The 19,228-nt window shown below is 33.4% G+C and overlaps 2 protein-coding genes across 2 annotated transcripts; one reads left to right on the forward strand and one right to left on the reverse strand.

The window, feature by feature from the left end:
• Positions 1–1,558: 1,558 nt before the first annotated feature.
• On the forward strand, positions 1,559–9,892 carry LOC139866299 (kinesin-like protein KIN-8B). Its single transcript, XM_071854488.1, has 17 exons — positions 1,559–1,713; positions 1,928–1,998; positions 2,085–2,156; positions 2,242–2,358; positions 3,735–3,823; positions 4,105–4,249; positions 4,375–4,470; positions 4,625–4,716; positions 4,998–5,099; positions 5,195–5,341; positions 5,426–5,576; positions 7,836–7,898; positions 8,007–8,246; positions 8,343–8,438; positions 8,508–8,621; positions 8,833–9,264; positions 9,564–9,892. Exons 2-17 carry the CDS (start codon positions 1,951–1,953, stop codon positions 9,783–9,785), a joined length of 2,226 nt encoding a protein of 741 aa, XP_071710589.1. The 5' UTR covers positions 1,559–1,713; positions 1,928–1,950; the 3' UTR covers positions 9,786–9,892.
• A 3,588-nt stretch (positions 9,893–13,480) lies between these two features.
• Positions 13,481–17,739, reverse strand: LOC139868464 (uncharacterized). Its single transcript, XM_071856793.1, has 9 exons — positions 17,733–17,739; positions 15,201–15,337; positions 15,019–15,112; positions 14,591–14,687; positions 14,370–14,500; positions 14,193–14,277; positions 13,872–14,013; positions 13,572–13,744; positions 13,481–13,487 (listed from the first exon to the last, which is right to left on the reverse strand). Exons 1-9 carry the CDS (start codon positions 17,737–17,739, stop codon positions 13,481–13,483), a joined length of 873 nt encoding a protein of 290 aa, XP_071712894.1.
• Between the last annotated feature and the right edge of the window lie 1,489 nt (positions 17,740–19,228).

Here is a 19,228-nt window from a genome sequence, read left to right on the forward strand (position 1 = left end):
AAACTTCTAAATTTTGCACTAAACTACTAACTTTGATATTCGATATCTCATTCACCTTTAATCCGTTTTGGACACACCATAGCTCGATTTGTAGCCCTCATCAAGGACTACAAAACCTACTAATTAGTTACTATTATATGTCACTCGACCATATAATTTGTGTCCAAAGTTTGGTGAAAGCACACATTTTTCATCAAATTTCCAACATGATATGGTGTAAAGACTAACTCTATTAAAAGTATAAACAAGACTGAGACTAAATTTGGTTACGGGCTTGGTATGAATTCGGTTGTTTATAATGCACAATACTCGGAAATAGATAAGGCACTTGAAGGTCAAGGGTTCGTCAACAAAACAAAAAAGAAATTGAACGAGACCGTGAATGATGGTGTGTGGTCAGATGCTTCTGAATCGATTAAGTTGGAGATGCAATGCTTGTTGGATAATTTGTCTAGTGTTGCCACGAGTAATGGAGCGGGTAGGTTGCATTGTATTTGTTCGGATGCGGAGTGTAAAGGTTATTGTCGGGGATGATTCACGCATTCGAGTAAATTTTGTGGGCCCGGGGTGAAGAATATGGTTCTAAAGATAAGGGAAAGGATAAGGTAAGAATAAGCTTACGTTAGGTAATTCGTTTAGTTTACGTGGTAGTAGTGATGATGATGAAGAGTGGGTGCGATTCAAAATTCGTTTAAAGATGCTCAAGTAGATGGGTCTTGCAAATGGTCTTACGTGGGCTCGGGATCGGGACGTTCGTTAAAAAGGGGTTTTTTCGAGGAGTTTAAAAAGGGCGGTTTTAGTCCTCCTCCGTCGGGTACTAATTTCATTAACGTGACCGGAAACTGTTCGACATTTTCGTTAAAGGCTAGTGTGGGGAATGATGTCGACACCAACATTACCGGCGATGAGGTCATCGGTTAGTGGGACATGGAACTGTTTTGTTAGCTACTACTTGTCTTTGATGTTAGGTTGTTTACTACTTTAATGTTTTTTCCATATTATTGTTTGTATTTCATGTTGTTTGTTAGCTCTTGACGGGGCTTGAGTTTAATTAGCTTTAATTCGGGTTATGACGTTAAATTTAGTTTCATGTTTTTTGATCCCTGTCCTCGTTTATTTATTCTTTGTATCATGTTTCTCTTCTTCTCGAGAAAAAATTTGTTATAAAATTATCCTCATTTGTCAAAAAAAAAAAAAAAAAAGGAAAAAATTGAGTGAGGTAGAATCCAAATTGAATGATTTATGAGAACCTAAAGTGGTTGCCTCAAAGAGTGGAAGTATTATCTGAAGGGTCAACACTCAACAACATGGAACTTTTGTAACTGACAATTTGATTTTTCATAAGCTTCCAAGAAAAGCCTTTTGTTTAAAAGAGGTTGAAATTGAAAATCAAAATCATTAAATTAAATTTAATCAAATCCAACGGTCAAGATGATTCACTCACAACCTATGGGGTGGGGTACAGCTCATCCATTCATTCTTGGTCTTCTTCCGGTTTCAATTTTTATTTATTACCCGCGTCAATGTCCAGACATAACGCAGTTAAGTTACACACATACCATTCAATGACGTCACCAACTTCTTTGGCATATTTCACTCACCTTCATTAATTCAATTCAATTCAATTCAATTACTTCATCCGCTCTGACACAAATTTAAACGCACTTGAGGAGTAACGGTTTTACTTCCTTTCAAACCTCACAATAAAATAATGTAAGTGTAATTTCAGACGTACCGTTTAGGGCTTGAATTTCGTTAGTTCGATTTTTATATAACAAACGAATTGTATGCTCGAGTGCTATTCTGTATGATCTGAGTTAATCAGCTTCAAATTTGTGCATTATGTTTTTTTTTTTTTTTTTTTTTTTTTTAATTTTCTAGGGTTTGCATTTGCTAAATTATTGTGACTTTTGGGGATTTTTGTCAGTTTAATGAAGGTTTTGAATAAATATGCCAAGTATTAGAGCTCCAGCTACCAAAAAACCGACAACTCTTACTGTAAGTATTCTAAAATTGTTATACTGTAGATGAGACTCAATTTAAGTTGATTGTAGCTAATATATATATCGATTTGTTGTTTATAGGTTGCTATAAAATGTAGGCCGTTGACCGAGAAAGAGCGTGGCCGTGATATAGTGCGAGTTAGCAACAACAAGGTGTCATATTTGATAATGTTATTACAAGTACAGTTTACATTTTGGTGATTGTTTAGTATTGAATATGTTGTAATGTGATTTGCAGGACGTTGTAATTTTGGATCCGGACTTGTCAAAGGACTATTTAGATCGGATACAGAATCGAACAAAAGAGAGGAGATATGCTTTTGATTATGCATTTGGCCCGGACTCTAAAAATCTGGTATGCTTCTATTCGTATGGTTATGGAAAGTGGTGATACACAAAATGGCAAGCATATGCACCCCATTTTGATTCAGACTGCACGTTTTAATGTTTTAGTATCTTGGGTACGGATGATAAACTATTAAGCACTATGTTCATCCTCTGGTAATAAATGTCTGGAAGTCATTTTTGGAACGCTTTCCTACACATATGATTAAAATGCATGAAGCCTTATTTTGGAAGACGAAATAAAAGTAACCGTTTAATATAGGTTTGTTTAGCTAGATGTGTTGTATAATTGTTTAGTACATGTAAAAAGGTTGAAATAGCCTGGAATTGAATCAACATGGTTTGGATCTTATTCTGTTAACCCAAATAGTCATAATGTCTCTAACATGTAACTTAGTTGGTTCCGTAGATGGGTACATTTGGAACTAATTTTGGATTTAATCCCCACCTAAGATAACATGGACCCTTATTTATCAGAAAAAGTTTGTTTGAGCACTATCTGATGGACAGCTAGGTAAAATGGTCTGAGGCAGTCTGACATGGGTCAGTTGCGGGAAAATGTCATCATCTTCATGGAAGTACCTAAAGTACATACGAAGTTTTATAAGTGCTTAGGGTGTTCTTGAGTAATTCTTGAAGTTTGATAAATAAAGTTAACAATTTAAGGAGTATGCTATTTGTCACGTTTTTAGCTAGTTGTTTTTCATAACATTTGCTGAAGTGGATTTATAATTGTTGTAACGTCACACTTACTCATGTAATAATCTTTCACCTGTGTCTCATGTTCCCTGAATTATAACGTCAAAGTAAATATTTGAAAAGATATAATTAGTGGTGTAGCGTTGCATAACTGGTGCTTGACGCATACTTGTATTTATCTGAGTTGATAAGGTATCATGTTTATATAATCAAGATAAGTTTAAATATCTCAAGATAGCTTAGCGGTTCGTACCTTGATTTTCTCACAAAGAGGCAACAAGTTCAAACCTCTTTAGCAGCATATCTTGAGGTGGCCAGAGAAATTGGTCGGAAACGGTCACGGTATAACCTGGTTAGGCCGCGAACATATATGCAAAAAATACTCCCCTTCGCCGCCCGAATAGGGAAAACCTTATCTGTTAATTAGTTAAGGTGTCCAGTTAACTTGGCTGAAGCTCAATAAGATATAAGATTAATGTGATACGACTTCCAATTCTTGATCTCCTTAGTTTGTTTAGTTGCTTGAATTTGTTAACATTAAAAAACAAGAACAGTTCAAAATGCCACTTCAGGCTGCTCCAGATGAATATCAAACTGGCTTCAAGATATCGCCTTATATATACATTATTATGTGGTAATATTAATTTCTTTTGATAATGGTTGGTAATATTAAGGTGGTACATGCAGGATGTATATGAAAGAGGTATATCTTCTACAATCTCTGGGGTAGTTCAGGGTCTAAATGCGACCGTGTTTGCATATGGTTCAACTGGAAGGTAATCATATAATAAAATCAGCATCGCTTACACATTTTACTAACAAACTAGGAAAATATCTCTACCCTCTGTCTCTCTCCCTCCCTCCCCTTTTTTCGTATTCGTTCACCCAAATTTGTTTTAAAAACTATAATCCTGTGTGCATAATGATAGTCCATGTGTCCTAGTATAATGTGAAATATTCCATGCAAAATAAATAAGCATGGAACTTAAATATTAACATATATTATAATGATCATGTGATTAGTTTACTTCAAGCATAATGCAAGTTTTTGTTTCAGTGGAAAAACCTATACAATGGTGGGAACTCAACGTGACCCAGGCCTGATGGTTCTCAGTTTGCATACAATATTCGATTTTATAAAAAATGATAAGAGCTCTGACGAGTTCGAAGTTACTTGTTCCTATCTTGAAGTCTACAACGAGGTTTTAACATGCCTTTTTTTTTTTTTTTTTTTTTTTTTTTTTTTTTTTTTTTTTTTTTTTTAAATTGTTCTTAATCTATTTCCTTCAAAAGAGCTTGTCAAAATTTTTGTTTTTAATGAAAATAGGTGATCTATGATCTGCTTGAAAAATCGTCTGGCCATTTGGAACTCAGAGAAGATCCAGAGCAGGGAATAATTGTAGCTGGTCTAAGAACTATCAAGGTTGAACATCCTTCTACTGTTCTATAGACTAATGAGATGAGTTTCTAACGGTTGTCTTTACAAGTTTATGCTAATAATATATATGGTAACTTAAATCTGACTTAGAACTATAAGTTATGTAATGTTGATGATCGTCTTGTTCCTTTCTTTTCAGGTTAGCACAGCTGATAAAATACTCGAGCTTTTAAATGTGGGTAACAGTAGACGCAAAACTGAAAGCACAGGTGCTAATGAGACATCATCAAGGTGAGTCATACTCTTACCTGTCAATGCTCTCTCTTGTGTTTCTACTGGTATGCATAACTTGTGATACACATCATCTCTACCTTATGGTCAAAAATCTCTAGCTTCATATTTAACAGTTTAATCCTACAAACATCAAAAACTTCAATAATACTGCCTGTGGTAATTATATTTAAGAGGAAACTAAAACTAGTAGTACTGCATGGTGTTGAATTGAAAGCTTTCGCCCTATTATATCTCTCTTGTGTAATTTTTGATGTTCATTGTGGTTTCTATAATAATAGATCACATGCAGTTTTGGAAATAACTGTGCTTAGAAAGCAAAAGAGGAAATATCGTAGTCAAGTTATTCGTGGTAAACTTGCACTTGTGGATCTTGCTGGAAGGTATAATTGACTGATTTTGTTCTCATTATGTATATATGTTTGTTTGAACTTTTGAATCATTTGGTTGTAAAATATATGAATCTCTGATGATGCAGTGAAAGAGCTTCTGAAACAAATAGCGGTGGTCAGAAACTGAGAGATGGTGCCAATATAAATCGATCACTTCTTGCTTTGGCAAACTGTATAAATGCATTGGGGAAACAACAGAAAAAGGGTCTAGCATATGTCCCTTATCGAAATAGGTACTAGGATACTGATACTGGAAAGTAGCTAGCTTATCATGATTCATTTGTGCATTGCTGATCTGTTTACTAATCTGTTTTCAGCAAGTTGACACGGATTCTCAAAGTTGGATTGAGTGGCAATTCTCAAACAGTCATGATTGCAACTATATCACCAGCAGATAATCAATATCATCATACTGTTAATACCTTGAAATATGCAGATCGTGCTAAGGAAATCAAAACACATATCCAGGTAAAAGTTACACAATGCATATACTTCTGACAAAATCAACTGATGTAATATACGGTGTTTAGACTATTTGTAAAGAGCAGAATATTATCAGTGTTGTAAACTCCCCGATTAATGCTGATTACTCCTTTTTAGGAACCGGCTGATATGATTTTCTAATCTCTAAGAAATTAATTGGTCAACATCGGCCAATGGGTCAAAATCGGATTTTGTTAGTCAAAATTGGTCAAAGTTATCATTTTGTCAACATTTTAATATGAATTTAAATTAGAATTTTCGATTTCTTGAACAAATGAAGACTATGTTTATGTTTCCAGACAATTATATTAACGTTTATGTTTATAGATTTAAATGCATGGGAAAGAAGGTCGGATTAACCCCGAAAAAAGTGATACAAAAATGGATTTGACCATTTACACATATAATTTTGAACTTTATTTTATAAATGTATATATATATAACATCCAACCCGATTTACTCCCTCAAAAGTCCTAACCATGTACTCCATAGCGATTTTTGCAACCTTGAATATTATTTATATATGTTGTTTTTATTTTTTTGGGAAAATTGATTCAAAATGTATCGAACTTTCATCAAAATCCTTTTGTATGCATTCAACTTTCGTGGGTTCTATTGTGTGCATTCAACTTTGTATTTTCACCTATTGTATGCATTCAACCTGCTATAACAGGTTACCTTCTAGGTCACCTTCTAGATATTTACATCTTTAGTCCCTCATATTTGTAAACTCTAATTTCATTAGTCCTTCAATTTAACCATCCTCTATACCCGACAACTTAACGCACGATTACATGATTAGGGACACACATGCATTTACAAAAGGACTTCAAATGAATTAATAAGGAACTTGATCTCCGTTTAAAATAAACATATACAAATCGACCCATTCATAGTAAATGGGTCAAAATTGTAATGTTTGCTAATAATAACGACGAGTTACCAAGGCTTTGTCGTACCACTTGTGCACTGCATATCGCCAAATAAACCTGTTACCGAGCTGTCAAGGGAGTGAAACTGAGTTATCGAATCCAAAACCCTTTTACATCGAAGTTGGTTCAAAATTATGTTTTGGAAATACAAACCACAACCATCATGTTTATAGATGAGGCATGGAGCTGCTGGATAGAATCCTCATCGAATTCTATATGTTTCAAGTTTTAATTTTAAGCTTCCTTAGTTAAAATCATTTACTCATGGTTCTTGCATTCTTTACATTTTGATTTTGAACACGCACCACCTATGTCCTATGGGCTGTGTAACCAACTTCATTGATTCCTAGTCACTTTCATCCCTTCATTAACCTATATCAAGAGCACAATAGTATGTAACATTCGCTTTCAGTTAGCACTTAGCACAATAATTGTTTCAAGAGTGAATTTCATGTTTTGTAACCAAACCCATACAACACTGTTAACTTTTAAATCATTTACCTCGTTAATGGTTTCATTGAAATTGACGCTGCCTTTAACTTAGTTGACCCCACACCATATAATGTATGATCGGAAACTTTCAAGCCATCCTCAAAAAATAAAGTACTCATCCTGCTTCGATTAGTCAATTGCATTTTATTGTGTCATAATATTTGAATATATACATATAAACAATACATGCACATGTAAGTAGGAAACAAGACTCATTTAAACCTCAACTATGGCAATAAACAATACTCCGTATACAACATCTATATATTTTCTTGGGTCCTAATCAATATATACTCAGACGCAAATACAAAGTTCATAATTGAACTTCGTTTGTTAATTACACAAATTATTCAACAACAAAATATTTAAACAAATCATGTTTTGGTATTTTGAAAACGAGTCTTGAACATAATTTGATTAAAGTGAGAAATTATGATCCATTTGGGTCATAATTGTCCATTTCGATCCGTTTACACTTTTTTTGGAAAATTGAAGTTTCCAACAGGTTTATAAACTCATTTTTAGAGTTCTAGGGTGATTTTGGGTCACTGGGGTATATTGGATAAGAATATGGGCCGTTAACTAAATTTAAAGTTCTAAAGCATGGATGATAACTAACGGTCGTTATGTTGAGGGACTAACTGCGTCAAAAAGTTAATGTTGGTGACCTGTTACCTGATGTATAGCAGGTTGAATCCATACAATAGGAGAAAATACAAAGTTGAATGCATACAATAGAACCCGCGAAAGTTGAATGCATACAAAAGGATTTTGATGAAAGTTCAATGCATTTTGAATCAATTTTCCCTATTTTTTTCAGAAAAATATTGGCACGGTGGATACACATGTATCAGATTATCAGCGTATGATTGACAGTCTGCAGGTTAGTTCCTTTTTTAGATAATTGTGAATTTATGGTTTGAAACTTCTATATATGTATTTTTTAGTGGACGTTAATTAATTACAGGTTTGTATTGTATAAAATATCTAGACAGAGGTTAGTCAGCTGAAGAAACAACTAGCCGAAAAGGAGTCACAACTGAACACTAAACCAACTGAAAGAAGACCAGTTGATGATGAATTATCCTGGTTGAATATATTAAGCCAAGAAACGAGCGAAAATGTCCAGGAACGGATAAACTTACAGAAAGCCGTGTTTGAACTTGAAGAAACTAATGTTAAAAATCGAACTGAGTTACAACATCTTGATGATGCTATTGCAAAACAGCAGGTACTTCAAAATAAATTGTAATTTCTTTTATATATTTAGTTGTATTGGTCTGAACTCAAAAACACTGAATAACTTTTTGTTTTCCTATTAATACAGGGCGATGGAACAGTTGTGCAGGCTTTAATGTTAAGAAGGCAACTTGTTCTGGATAATATCCGTGAGAATGACGAGACTGGTGTCATTTACAGAAAGGTGAGTCGTCTTCCTTTGACTTTTTTGTTGGCCTTGACTATTAATTTTGACACGTTTGACTTTTTACAGGAAATTGAAGCCAATGAGAAACGGCGATGCCAATTACAGGAGATGATTGATGAGGCCATTAGTAACAATGCAAATAAAACCTACTTGCGTATTCTCAGTCAGTATAGACTCCTGGTAAACAAACATGTTACCTTTACCTTTAGGTTGCGTTTGGTTCATAAATAAATTGAACCAGAACTCACAAAAATTCATCCATTTTTTGAAAATATATATCACTAACCAAACGCACCCATAGAGTTGTTAGGACCTTAGATGAAGCCTAAGTGATTTGAACATTTGGTTTTATATATTATTATAATTATAATTATAATTATAATATATGTAGGGAATGGCTAATACGGAGCTTCGATTTGAAATTGCAATGAGGGATCAGGTGATTTATAATCAAAGAGAAACACAAAGAAATTTATGGAATCTGCTTATGGGGTTAGGACTAAATGGGAAGCAGTTACTTGAGCTTGCTGCCAAACAGGGCATAACTATCGAAGACTGGACTATGACACCCCAAGTTGGACATGAAAGCTCACCTCAGTTGTATTATACTTTTAATCCTTCCACTACTTCCCACACACAAAACCAAGGTGGGCCCAGGCCCTTATCCCATGGATACGGAGAGCTAGGTCACATGTATTGCAGGGAGGAGCACCATTCTTCTTATTACTTTTCGTCACATAACTCTCCATCTCCATCTACATATATGAAAGACACATGGTCCTCATACAGTGAGGGATGTGCATCAACATCTCTTCACCAGAAGGTATAATTTCATTCACGCACACATGCACACACTCATGGACAAACATACAAACACACACCTCTACTGTTATAAAAATCAGTTAAGTTGGGAACTAACCTGTCCCGTTTCACTCAAAAACGCCTAAAAAGTTGGTCAACGCTAAAAGTTAGGGTTTGAGTCGGTCAAAGTCAAAGTTGCACCTGAACCGACTTTGACCTCAGACCCGTCTCAATGGACTCGTTCCTCCAAGGTCCCCCTGACTCGTGCTGGACTCCAAACAATCACTTAGTAATTCATTTTCATATGTTGAGGAAACGCAGGAAGAGTGGAATAAAATCTCAAGTGGACAAATACACAAGTGTTGTTCGAATGGTGGAACTAGTTGCAGTGAAGTCCCCCTAAGAGGGCAGATGATGATGAGCCACAACAGTCGTACACATGGTCCTTGCATGTCTACACCTGTTAATAGTAACCAGATATTATCACAAACATATGTACCAAATGTTTCCAACATTCCTCCACCACGTGATTCACAACATTGAAATAGATTTTGTCTGTTCCTAGTTGTTAGTTTCAGATGTGTAAATTGTAGATCCAATTCTTTTTGTAACCAAATTCAATTCGGTAAAACCTTGTTGCATTTTGATTTACGTGGTTTATGTTCGATTTCTTTTTATTCTTTAACGACTTATCGCCTGAATCTACGACTTCGTGTTCACTGACCTCTTTGTTACTTCAATTTGATATCCACTTTCCAGCATTTGTTCATCATGTGAGTGTAGAAATAATAAATAGAGTTAAAATTTTACAAATCCTCATTTCTCTTGATAGCAGATGTGTTTTAGCACCCTATGAGACAATTTACTATTATGTGATGGGTACCTTAGCAACGTGTTTTTCGGCCTAATTCTTACTTTCATATTTAACGAGATCCGGATCGGTCCGCGCGATGCGGCGGAGCTTTTCGGCTTGTATATTCATAGTTAACGTAGCGTTATGTATTTAAAGAAATTAAAACGGCCCATGTGTTAAACTCCGTTTTAGATGTCGGTGTATTTAGCGTTTTTTTAAAAGGTGTCCGTTTCGAACGTAACTAGTTTCGTTTTGTTCGTAAAATTATTTCGAGTTTAGTGGTGATGGCGAAAAATTTGACGCGCGTCGAGAAGGGAGATATGGCCCGTTTAAATGTCGGGTGGTGTTTGTTTATGTTTTTTAATAAAATAATAATTTTATGTTTTATACCCCTGCTGAATTTGCATATAAGATCATGAATGAGGGGGTGTTTTTGAAAAATATGTTTTATGTTTTTTAAAAAAATAATAATTTTACGTTTTATACTCCTGCTGAATTTGCATATAAGATCATGAATGAGGGGGTGTTTGTGAAAAATATGTTTGTGTTGTCATTTTTATCCTCCGTAAACGACCAAGATCTACATGTCTTATAGTCAGTGTTGTAAAAGTCGTCCGACTTGGCTGACGCGTCAGCCGATGCGTCATTTTTTTGGGTTCTCCGTCCCGTTTTTTTGAAAACGACTCAAAAGACGGTCGAAGCTAAAAGTTCGGTCAAAGTCTGTCAAATACGGTCAAAGTTAGTCAAAAACGGTCAAAATCAGTCAACTTTCGTCAAGATGTGATATGTTTTAAAATTAGGGTTTGTTTTCATTTTTTTGGGCCGCTCTTTTCTCTGTATCCTTACTGATTATGTACTCGGTAACATTAATTGAGTTTGAAGTTTGATTGTGTTTAAATTCAAGTTCTTATTTAAGAAATTTATGGTACAGAATAGCCTATTTTATACATATATAAATATATATTTAAGAAATTATTAATAAAGTCAACGTTGGTCAACGACCGATGCGTCCCCGACGCGTCCCCGACTCGGCCGACGCGTCCTTTTAAGGTCTCGACCGATGCGTCCCCGACTCGCGACTTTTACAACCTTGCTTATAGTATATATACAATTAGGGAGGTGATATATCCACTTGATTATCTGATAGATCCACTCTTAATTATGCAGTAATAGATGTACAATACAAATATCTAATGCATTAAAAAAGTGGATGTATCAAAAACACATGTGGATGGCTACTAAATGTAATTATAGTCTAACTCCTAAACTCTAAACTCTAACCCCTAAAATCTAAACTCTAAACCGTTCGTATTAAAAACTCATTCTAAACCTTAAATCTAAACCCTAAATCCTAAACCCTAATTTCTAACCCTTAATTTCTAAACCCTAACACTATTTTTTATTAATCAAAAGTCATTTTTTTTTTGTTAACATACATCTGGTGCATGAATAGCAGCTAACGTGCATCAGATGTATGTTAACGAACTTTTTCTAAAAAAAAAAATTTATTTTTTTCTGAATCTACACAATGAAAAAATAAGTTGATGCCGTACGATGAAGCTGTGGTGACTTACAATCTGGATCAAAAGAAGTTTTATATGTCTGAGATTAAGAGAAAGCGTATGCAGAGAAAACGTATTCAGAGAAAGCGTATCCGTTAGTTCAATGATACGCCCATCCTTTAGTTTGACATGTTTCCAAGTAGTCAAACTAAAGTTATGTTCCCTTTTGTGGTTGTATATAAGTAGTTATATGTATTTTGAAATATAGTAGCTGGATAAGATTATGGTTAGTTTAGATTTTTGTGCTAGGAATGCTAAATTATGTAGTTTGTTTTTATTTATTAACAACCTTTTGTTTAATGAATTTTTGTTGAAGTTTAGTATTACAATTATAAAACGTTGATGTTTAAAGACTCTATCTATTATATATGTTGTGCTTGAATTTGTCTTCTGCTGGATTTAAGCTTTATTCATTGTAAGAATTTGTTGAAACAATTGGTTGATTTAAGGCTTTGTTATTAAGAAAAGGGTTGTTAATAACAAAAGGGTTGTAAGGCATGTATAAAACACATATAATGACCAAGAGGTTCACTCTTAATCATGGGTAGTGATGAATTGTAATAAAAACTTACGTTTGTTTAAGATAGTTTAACAAATAAGTATGCTTGGAAACAGTAATGAGAAACATGAAAATTGATGTTTCTATTCATCAAAGTAATCACATGTTCTATTAGAAGAGTGCTTTAAAATGAATATATATATCATTGTTGCATTTCATTATTTTAACCTATGTAGCAACAGTCGTTACCAATCTTAGAATGTGGATATATTTGAGAAATTGTAACAATAATCATCTGCAAGCTGTAAAAATAATGAAAAACTACCATATTTAGAGTAGATTTAATAAAATCATTAACCATAAATAAGTGTTGAATAACACCAGGAAACGATAGAAATAAGTTCATATGAAAAGCGTATTTCATATGAATAAACCACACAAAAGAAAACAAATATCCAATTGTGGAACAAACCCATTGTAACCCTCAATGGTTTACCACTTTATTCTAGTAATAATGCTTAAAAAACATAAAGAAAACAAAAGAGGAAGTCCTTTGCTTTGTTGTTGTGTAAAAAGGCTCAATCTTTGGTATCTTCAAAGCGCCAATGCCAGCTGAAGTTCCACCAGTGGGTGTATCATCATCAATGACTTCTAGTGGGGAATCACTCTTACGTTTATCAGTGTCAGCTGATTGTCCCAAATTGGAGCTTCCAGAGGTATGAACCGGAGAATCAACAACGGAGTTCTGAATCTGTTTTAGAACAATAAAAAAATGACATATAAATTTCCTACAGAAATAATACGACTTTAAAGTAAAATGTTTCATAATGATGAATGTTAATATAATTTTAGAAACAAAATTAAACTTAGGATGTTATATGTGTACTTTAAAAGCCTTTGGTGTTTTAAAGTCACTCTCATCATTGTCCAAGTCAATTGAGTGACCTTTCTTACTGAGCTTGGTAGCAATCTCATTGATGACATCCACATCATTTGTTGCATCGACTACAGTGTAAACCATTTAGTTGTTGTTCACATTAAAGTCCTTTATCTTAGCTAACCAAACAAATGTTTGATCTCGAATACTATTCACCTCAGGAGGAATGTCAAAAGGATCGACACACTATATCAAAAAGGTTAAAGTGATAATGAGAAGCAAATATTATTGAATATTTGATTAAGCCAATAATACATGAGTACGAACTCATACCACTCCTGCTCTAGCGTTCAACCAAGCCGCACTTCGGTTACACAACTTAGACAGTTGTGTATCAAACAAAATGAGCTCACACGTACCAGTATTATCTTGGATGACCATTGTAGTTCAGATCCTGTCAAAAAGGAATTGGTTACAATAGAAACTTATAGGATGATTGATGTTCGTATAATACAGTTTATCGAGTCAGTTTTCTTACTTGGGGATCCACTGCATTTCAGCACTACATTTTAGACACCATAATACCGACTTTTCCAACTCCACATTGTAAGTATCCACAAGTTTCTTGTCACACTTACAACAGTACTGCTGAAACCATCCATCGGTATCAAACACTCTTGTCATCGTACCACATACGACAAAACTAACATCCTGAAATATAATGTTTTTACAAAATAAAGATATTAGTATTGTTTTTTATTTACAGTTCCATACATTATCAAAGCAAGAACCTTCATATAGACGAATTGGTAATGTAAGGTATAATTTACTCTTATACCTTTGGTAACTTGACAATGTCAGCAACACAAACTGGCTTAGCATCCGTAAACTTACTGAGCAGATCTGACACACCCTCTTTGAAATCCTTTGAAATAGTTAGAATTTGACTAAGCTCAGCATGGTTGGGGTTGTTATGAAACCTGATTAAAATAATGATGGATATGTGTTTTAATATTTTATCCAAATATTATAAATCTTAAACCATAATTATGAATACCTTTCTAGGTTCAGTGTCATCGATAATATAGATGACAAAATCTAGTTTATCACTAATCCCTACAAGATTATACATACAAAATTTGTTTAAAATACAACTTACAAGTCATTATGAAGGTTGATATGAGACAGTGGTTCATTGAGATACACCTTTGTTTCAAAGATGAAGTTGTTGACCTGTGGACCCTCTGATCAATAACATAAATTTGGGTTAAGCTTTAATAGTACTCTGAACTTTGTTTAATTATTAAACTTCCTATTAATATAAGAAAAATGTTACCATCCCAATTATTGAGCTTGCAATTATAGATAAGTGCTATGATTGGAGTATTAGCTTCTTGATATTCTTTAGCTAATGCAAGCAATCTTATGGCATGTTCTCCCCATAAAGCACATCGTATACGCTCACCACTTTAAGATAAGGGGTTAACATAAATGCAAAAATGTTAGGTTTCTGAACTTCTAAATAATAAACAAAGTTTTATTTTGAAGTTCAGATACCTATGATTAAGCAGCTCAAATTCCAAAGATTTCCTCTCAACATTCTTTTCTTTGATTGTTCTAAACTTGATTATGTTAATCACCCGTCCAGTAACATCTGTTGATGTATAAGACAAATATATTATTATTTTTTTCAATTTAATATCCGAATCTGAGTATTTCAGAAACTGATTTACCAAAGTATAGTTATTTACATAAATCCCATATAAATGGACACATTTATATGAAATTAATAAATACTAATCACTAATCGAAAATTTCATCAGGTGCCAACAGCCTTTCATTGACTTCATCGTAAGTAACCACTCGAAATATGTCATTTTGGAGTTCAAACTTAGGAGCCTTCTGCACCTTAGCAGTTTTGTTAATCATAATCTTTTAGGGATTAGTGATAAACTTGATTTTGTCATCTATATTATCGATGACACTGAACCTAGAAAGGTATAAGAATCGCCCTTCCTTAAAAGTAGCTTCAAAATAACGGATTCCATCCTTCTCGATCTCAGCCCTAATCTTGTTACCCTACAATGAATTTCAAATCATCAAAAAATGTAACATAAATTTAGAGATGTTACTTTAAAAAATGTCTACGTAGATAAAGCAACTAAACCTCTCTGTCGATCAAAACCATTTCAAGTGAGGATGGAACAGATGCATTGGAGTAATAGAACTTCTTCCACACATTGTGTACCTTCACTTCAATCTTGTAGTTATCCCTTTCTTTGGTCAATTGGTTCAGTGGGGTTACTGCAGAAACGTTAGCCACTGATGTTTTGCTTTAGTTGCTATTGAGTGTTGATTTGATTTGTGAGTGAGGAATTGTGTAATATGGAGGACATATTTATAAGGGTGAAAAGCATAGAGATCTACACGGATTCTAATTATGGATGAAATTACATTCAAAGCAATTAGAAACAATTGAGGCAAAAATCAAGGAAAATTTGAATAAGCTAGCTGTAACAGATAATATGAAATCTAGTTATTGTTAGATTTGTGTAATATGGAGGACATATTTATAAGGTTGAAAAGCATATAATCCACACGGTTCTAATTATGGATGAAATTACATTCAAAGCAATTAGAAACAATTGAGGCAAAAATCAAGGAAAATTTGAATAAAATGGCTGTAACAGATAATATCAACTCGAGTTACTTTTGGACTAAATTAGAGTGTTACCTGTACATTAATGGTGTTTAGTTCATACTATAATGGTATACTATCAAAATCGAATTATTTTTGGTCAAAATTCAAGTATTACCTGTACATTAATGTTATGTTAAAACTGTCATTGAACTTTCTCACATAATGTAACCAGTATTAACCATGTATTTAACGTAATAACTTATGTTACAATGTATTGAAATAAACTGAGGCAATAATAAGAACTTTAGTTATTAATCTTATATTCATAGATTAACCATTGTATGATAAGTATACTGATTACAAATCATTTGTATATGGCAATAATAAAATTAGTTATCCTACTACCTGCGTATCTAAAGATCGTTTATTGGAGAACAGACATTGATTCCAGAGTTAATGTATCAAGATGTATACAATGTTTCATGAATTTCCATCCTGTTAAAGCTAACAAATGACAGAAGCAAGAATATTAGAGAAATCGAAATAGGAACTGTATGAAGATGTATACACTTAAAAAATTTGATATAAAAAAACTCATGTATTTCAGAAACCCGTTCAACCTAAACCTAAATTTATAGAAATAAAAAAAGTAAAAAATATATGTAATTATAATCCTAGTGATGTTTTGATTATTCAGCGGAATAGGAACTGTATGAAGATGTATAGACTTAATAAATTTGATAAAAAAACTCATGAATTTTAGAAACCCGTTCAACCTAAACCTAAATTTATTAAAATAAAAAAATTAAAAAATATATGTGATTATAATCCTAGTGTTGTTTTGATTATTCAGCGATTTAGCTGTATTATTTGTCATCCGTGATCTGATTATGACCACTGTTGAGCATCAATTTCATCCATTTTCAATTGAATTATTTTAGATCATGATCTGACTCAAATCACTTGAATATTTCATGATTGTAACACTGGCGGTTCCATCGCACTGGCTCCAATTTCAGATCGTGGAATCAATTTCGACCGTGGATCGATCTGGTGAACATATTTGAAAGTTCTTGCTGGAACTGTAACTGATACGATTAGTCTCCTTTTAAGAGGAAATTTGAGAGATATGTGAGCTATTTTTGCCATTCTGAGATTCTATTCCTTGCTTGTATGTATTGTCTTGATAATCGAAAATGAATCGTTCGCCTGTCTTTGATTCATTCTAATCGGAATCAGAAAGTTTTTTTTGACGTTTGGGTATTAAAATTGTTGTTCAATAGAAACTAATTTTGTTGGGTTTGAAATTCCGATTGGATTTACTTTTTGGAATGATTGTCGATGAGTTTGTAAGCTTGTTTGTTTTCTTCATTAGAGAGCAAAACAGGGTATATCAGTAGACATTTTTATTTTAAATGAAAAGCTTCCTTCAGAACCCATAATTTTTGGATAAAGCCCCGTGTGTTTTATGATATGTAAGGGTACATTAGTCCTTCTAAATCAAAAAATTCATGATTAAGAATTCATAATGATGACATGGAAGTTTTAATGGTGTTGATTTAGTAGATGAAAAAAAATTGATGGCTAGGATTAGATTTTTTAGTTTTAGGTGATCTCATTTATTTTTTATTATTATATAGAAGAGAGATTGTATATACATATTTATAATCAACAAATAGAGAGAAATAATATGTGACATTATATTATTTATTAATTAATAAGTATGAATCATTAATTATTAAATTAAATATTGATAACTAATTATTTCATATTAGTTAAGTGTTAATGATTAATTTAAAATTTTAGTCCATGATAAATAATTCTTTTAGATTAGTCTAAAAAGATTTACTTTGGAAGTAAGTTATTAAAATATTAATTATATATTTCAATAACCTAAATCTAAAAAATATATTATTGTTCTCTTGCTCCGTTACTGCTGCTTGAAACAAACACACAATAAAATTATAAGAGTAGCCGTAAAAATTTTCGTTCGATATTGGTGAAACAAGATTGAAAATAGGATGCTAATTTCACTTTGTATAGGATGTTAACACTAACCTCTCATTTTCTCTCTCCTAAAAGGCGATCTAGCGGGAATGGCGGTTACGTAGCCCTAATTCCGTCTATTTCAGCCGATTTAATCCAATTTAATCCATTTATTAGCTCGTATTTCGTCTTCTAATCACTCGATTGGTGTTTGATTTCTGTTTTCATTTCACTTTGTGTTGATTTCATCATGTCCCCAAATAAGCGAGTTTCGAAGAGGAATGTTAAAATTCCAAATCGATTTGATAACTCGGTTGTTACTGTTATAGGGAAGAATAAGAATCAATCACAGGCAGCTAATTCAAAGGAGAAGGTGGATAGTAATGGAGATTTCACATCAGAGGAGGAATTCCCTGAGTTGAATAGATCTGTTCGTCCAGTCAGGAAGAACATGGAGAAAGTAGCTACGCCGGTGAATATTGATTCAACTACAAATACTAAGGAAGGTACAGTTGCTTCTGATAGTCATGTTAATAATACTGTTGCTAATACTGTTGTTGAATCTCTTAGTGATGTTGAGAAGGATAATACTGTTAATATTGATAATACTGTGAATAAGGAGAAGGTGTCATATGCTAACATTGTTAGTAATGATTCTGAGAAGTTTGATAGAAAACTGAATTATGTTCCACCTTCTATTGATAAGGATGGAAATGCTTTTGTCATTTTTGATGAGGATTATGTGCTAGAGAGTAGTTTGAAATGGGAACTTACTGTCTGTTGCTATTTTGTGGGGTACAATGTAAAGACCCGTCCTAATCCATAAGAACGAATACAATAACATTTGGTTACATCGCAAGGTACTTGACCTCTATATGATACATTTTACAAACATTGCATTCGTTTTTAAAAAGAGAAACTTTCATTACATCGAATGTTGACGGCATGCATACCATTTCATAATATATCCAACTATAATTGACTTAATAATAATCTTGATGAACTCAACGACTCGAATGCAACGTCTTTCGAAATATGCCATGAATGACTTCAAGTAATATCTCTAATATGAGCAAATGCACAGCGGAAGATTTCTTTCATACCTGAGAATAAACATGCTTTAAAGTGTCAACCAAAAGGTTGGTGAGTCCATTAGTTTAACATAAATAATCATTTCCATCATTTTAATAGACCACAAGATTTTCATTTCTCATAAATATACGTCCCATGCATAGAGACAAAAATAATTCATATGGAATGAACACCTGGTAACCGACATTAACTAGATGCATATAAGAATATCCCCTATCATTCCGGGACATCCATCGGACATGATATAAAACAACATCGAAGTACTAAAGCATCCGCTCCAACGGATGGGGTTCGTTAGGCCCAATAGATCTATCTTTAGGAATCGCGTCAATTAGTAGATCGGTTTACTAAATCTTAGGTTACCAAGCAAAAGGGGCATATTCGGCTTCGATCATTCACCCATATAATATAGTTTCAATTACTTGTGTCTATTTCATAAAACATTTATAAAAGCAGCGCATGTATTCTCAGTCCCA

Source organism: Rutidosis leptorrhynchoides, chromosome 9 (genome assembly GCF_046630445.1).
Source record: "Rutidosis leptorrhynchoides isolate AG116_Rl617_1_P2 chromosome 9, CSIRO_AGI_Rlap_v1, whole genome shotgun sequence".
NCBI classification, from domain to species: Eukaryota; Viridiplantae; Streptophyta; class Magnoliopsida; order Asterales; family Asteraceae; genus Rutidosis; species Rutidosis leptorrhynchoides.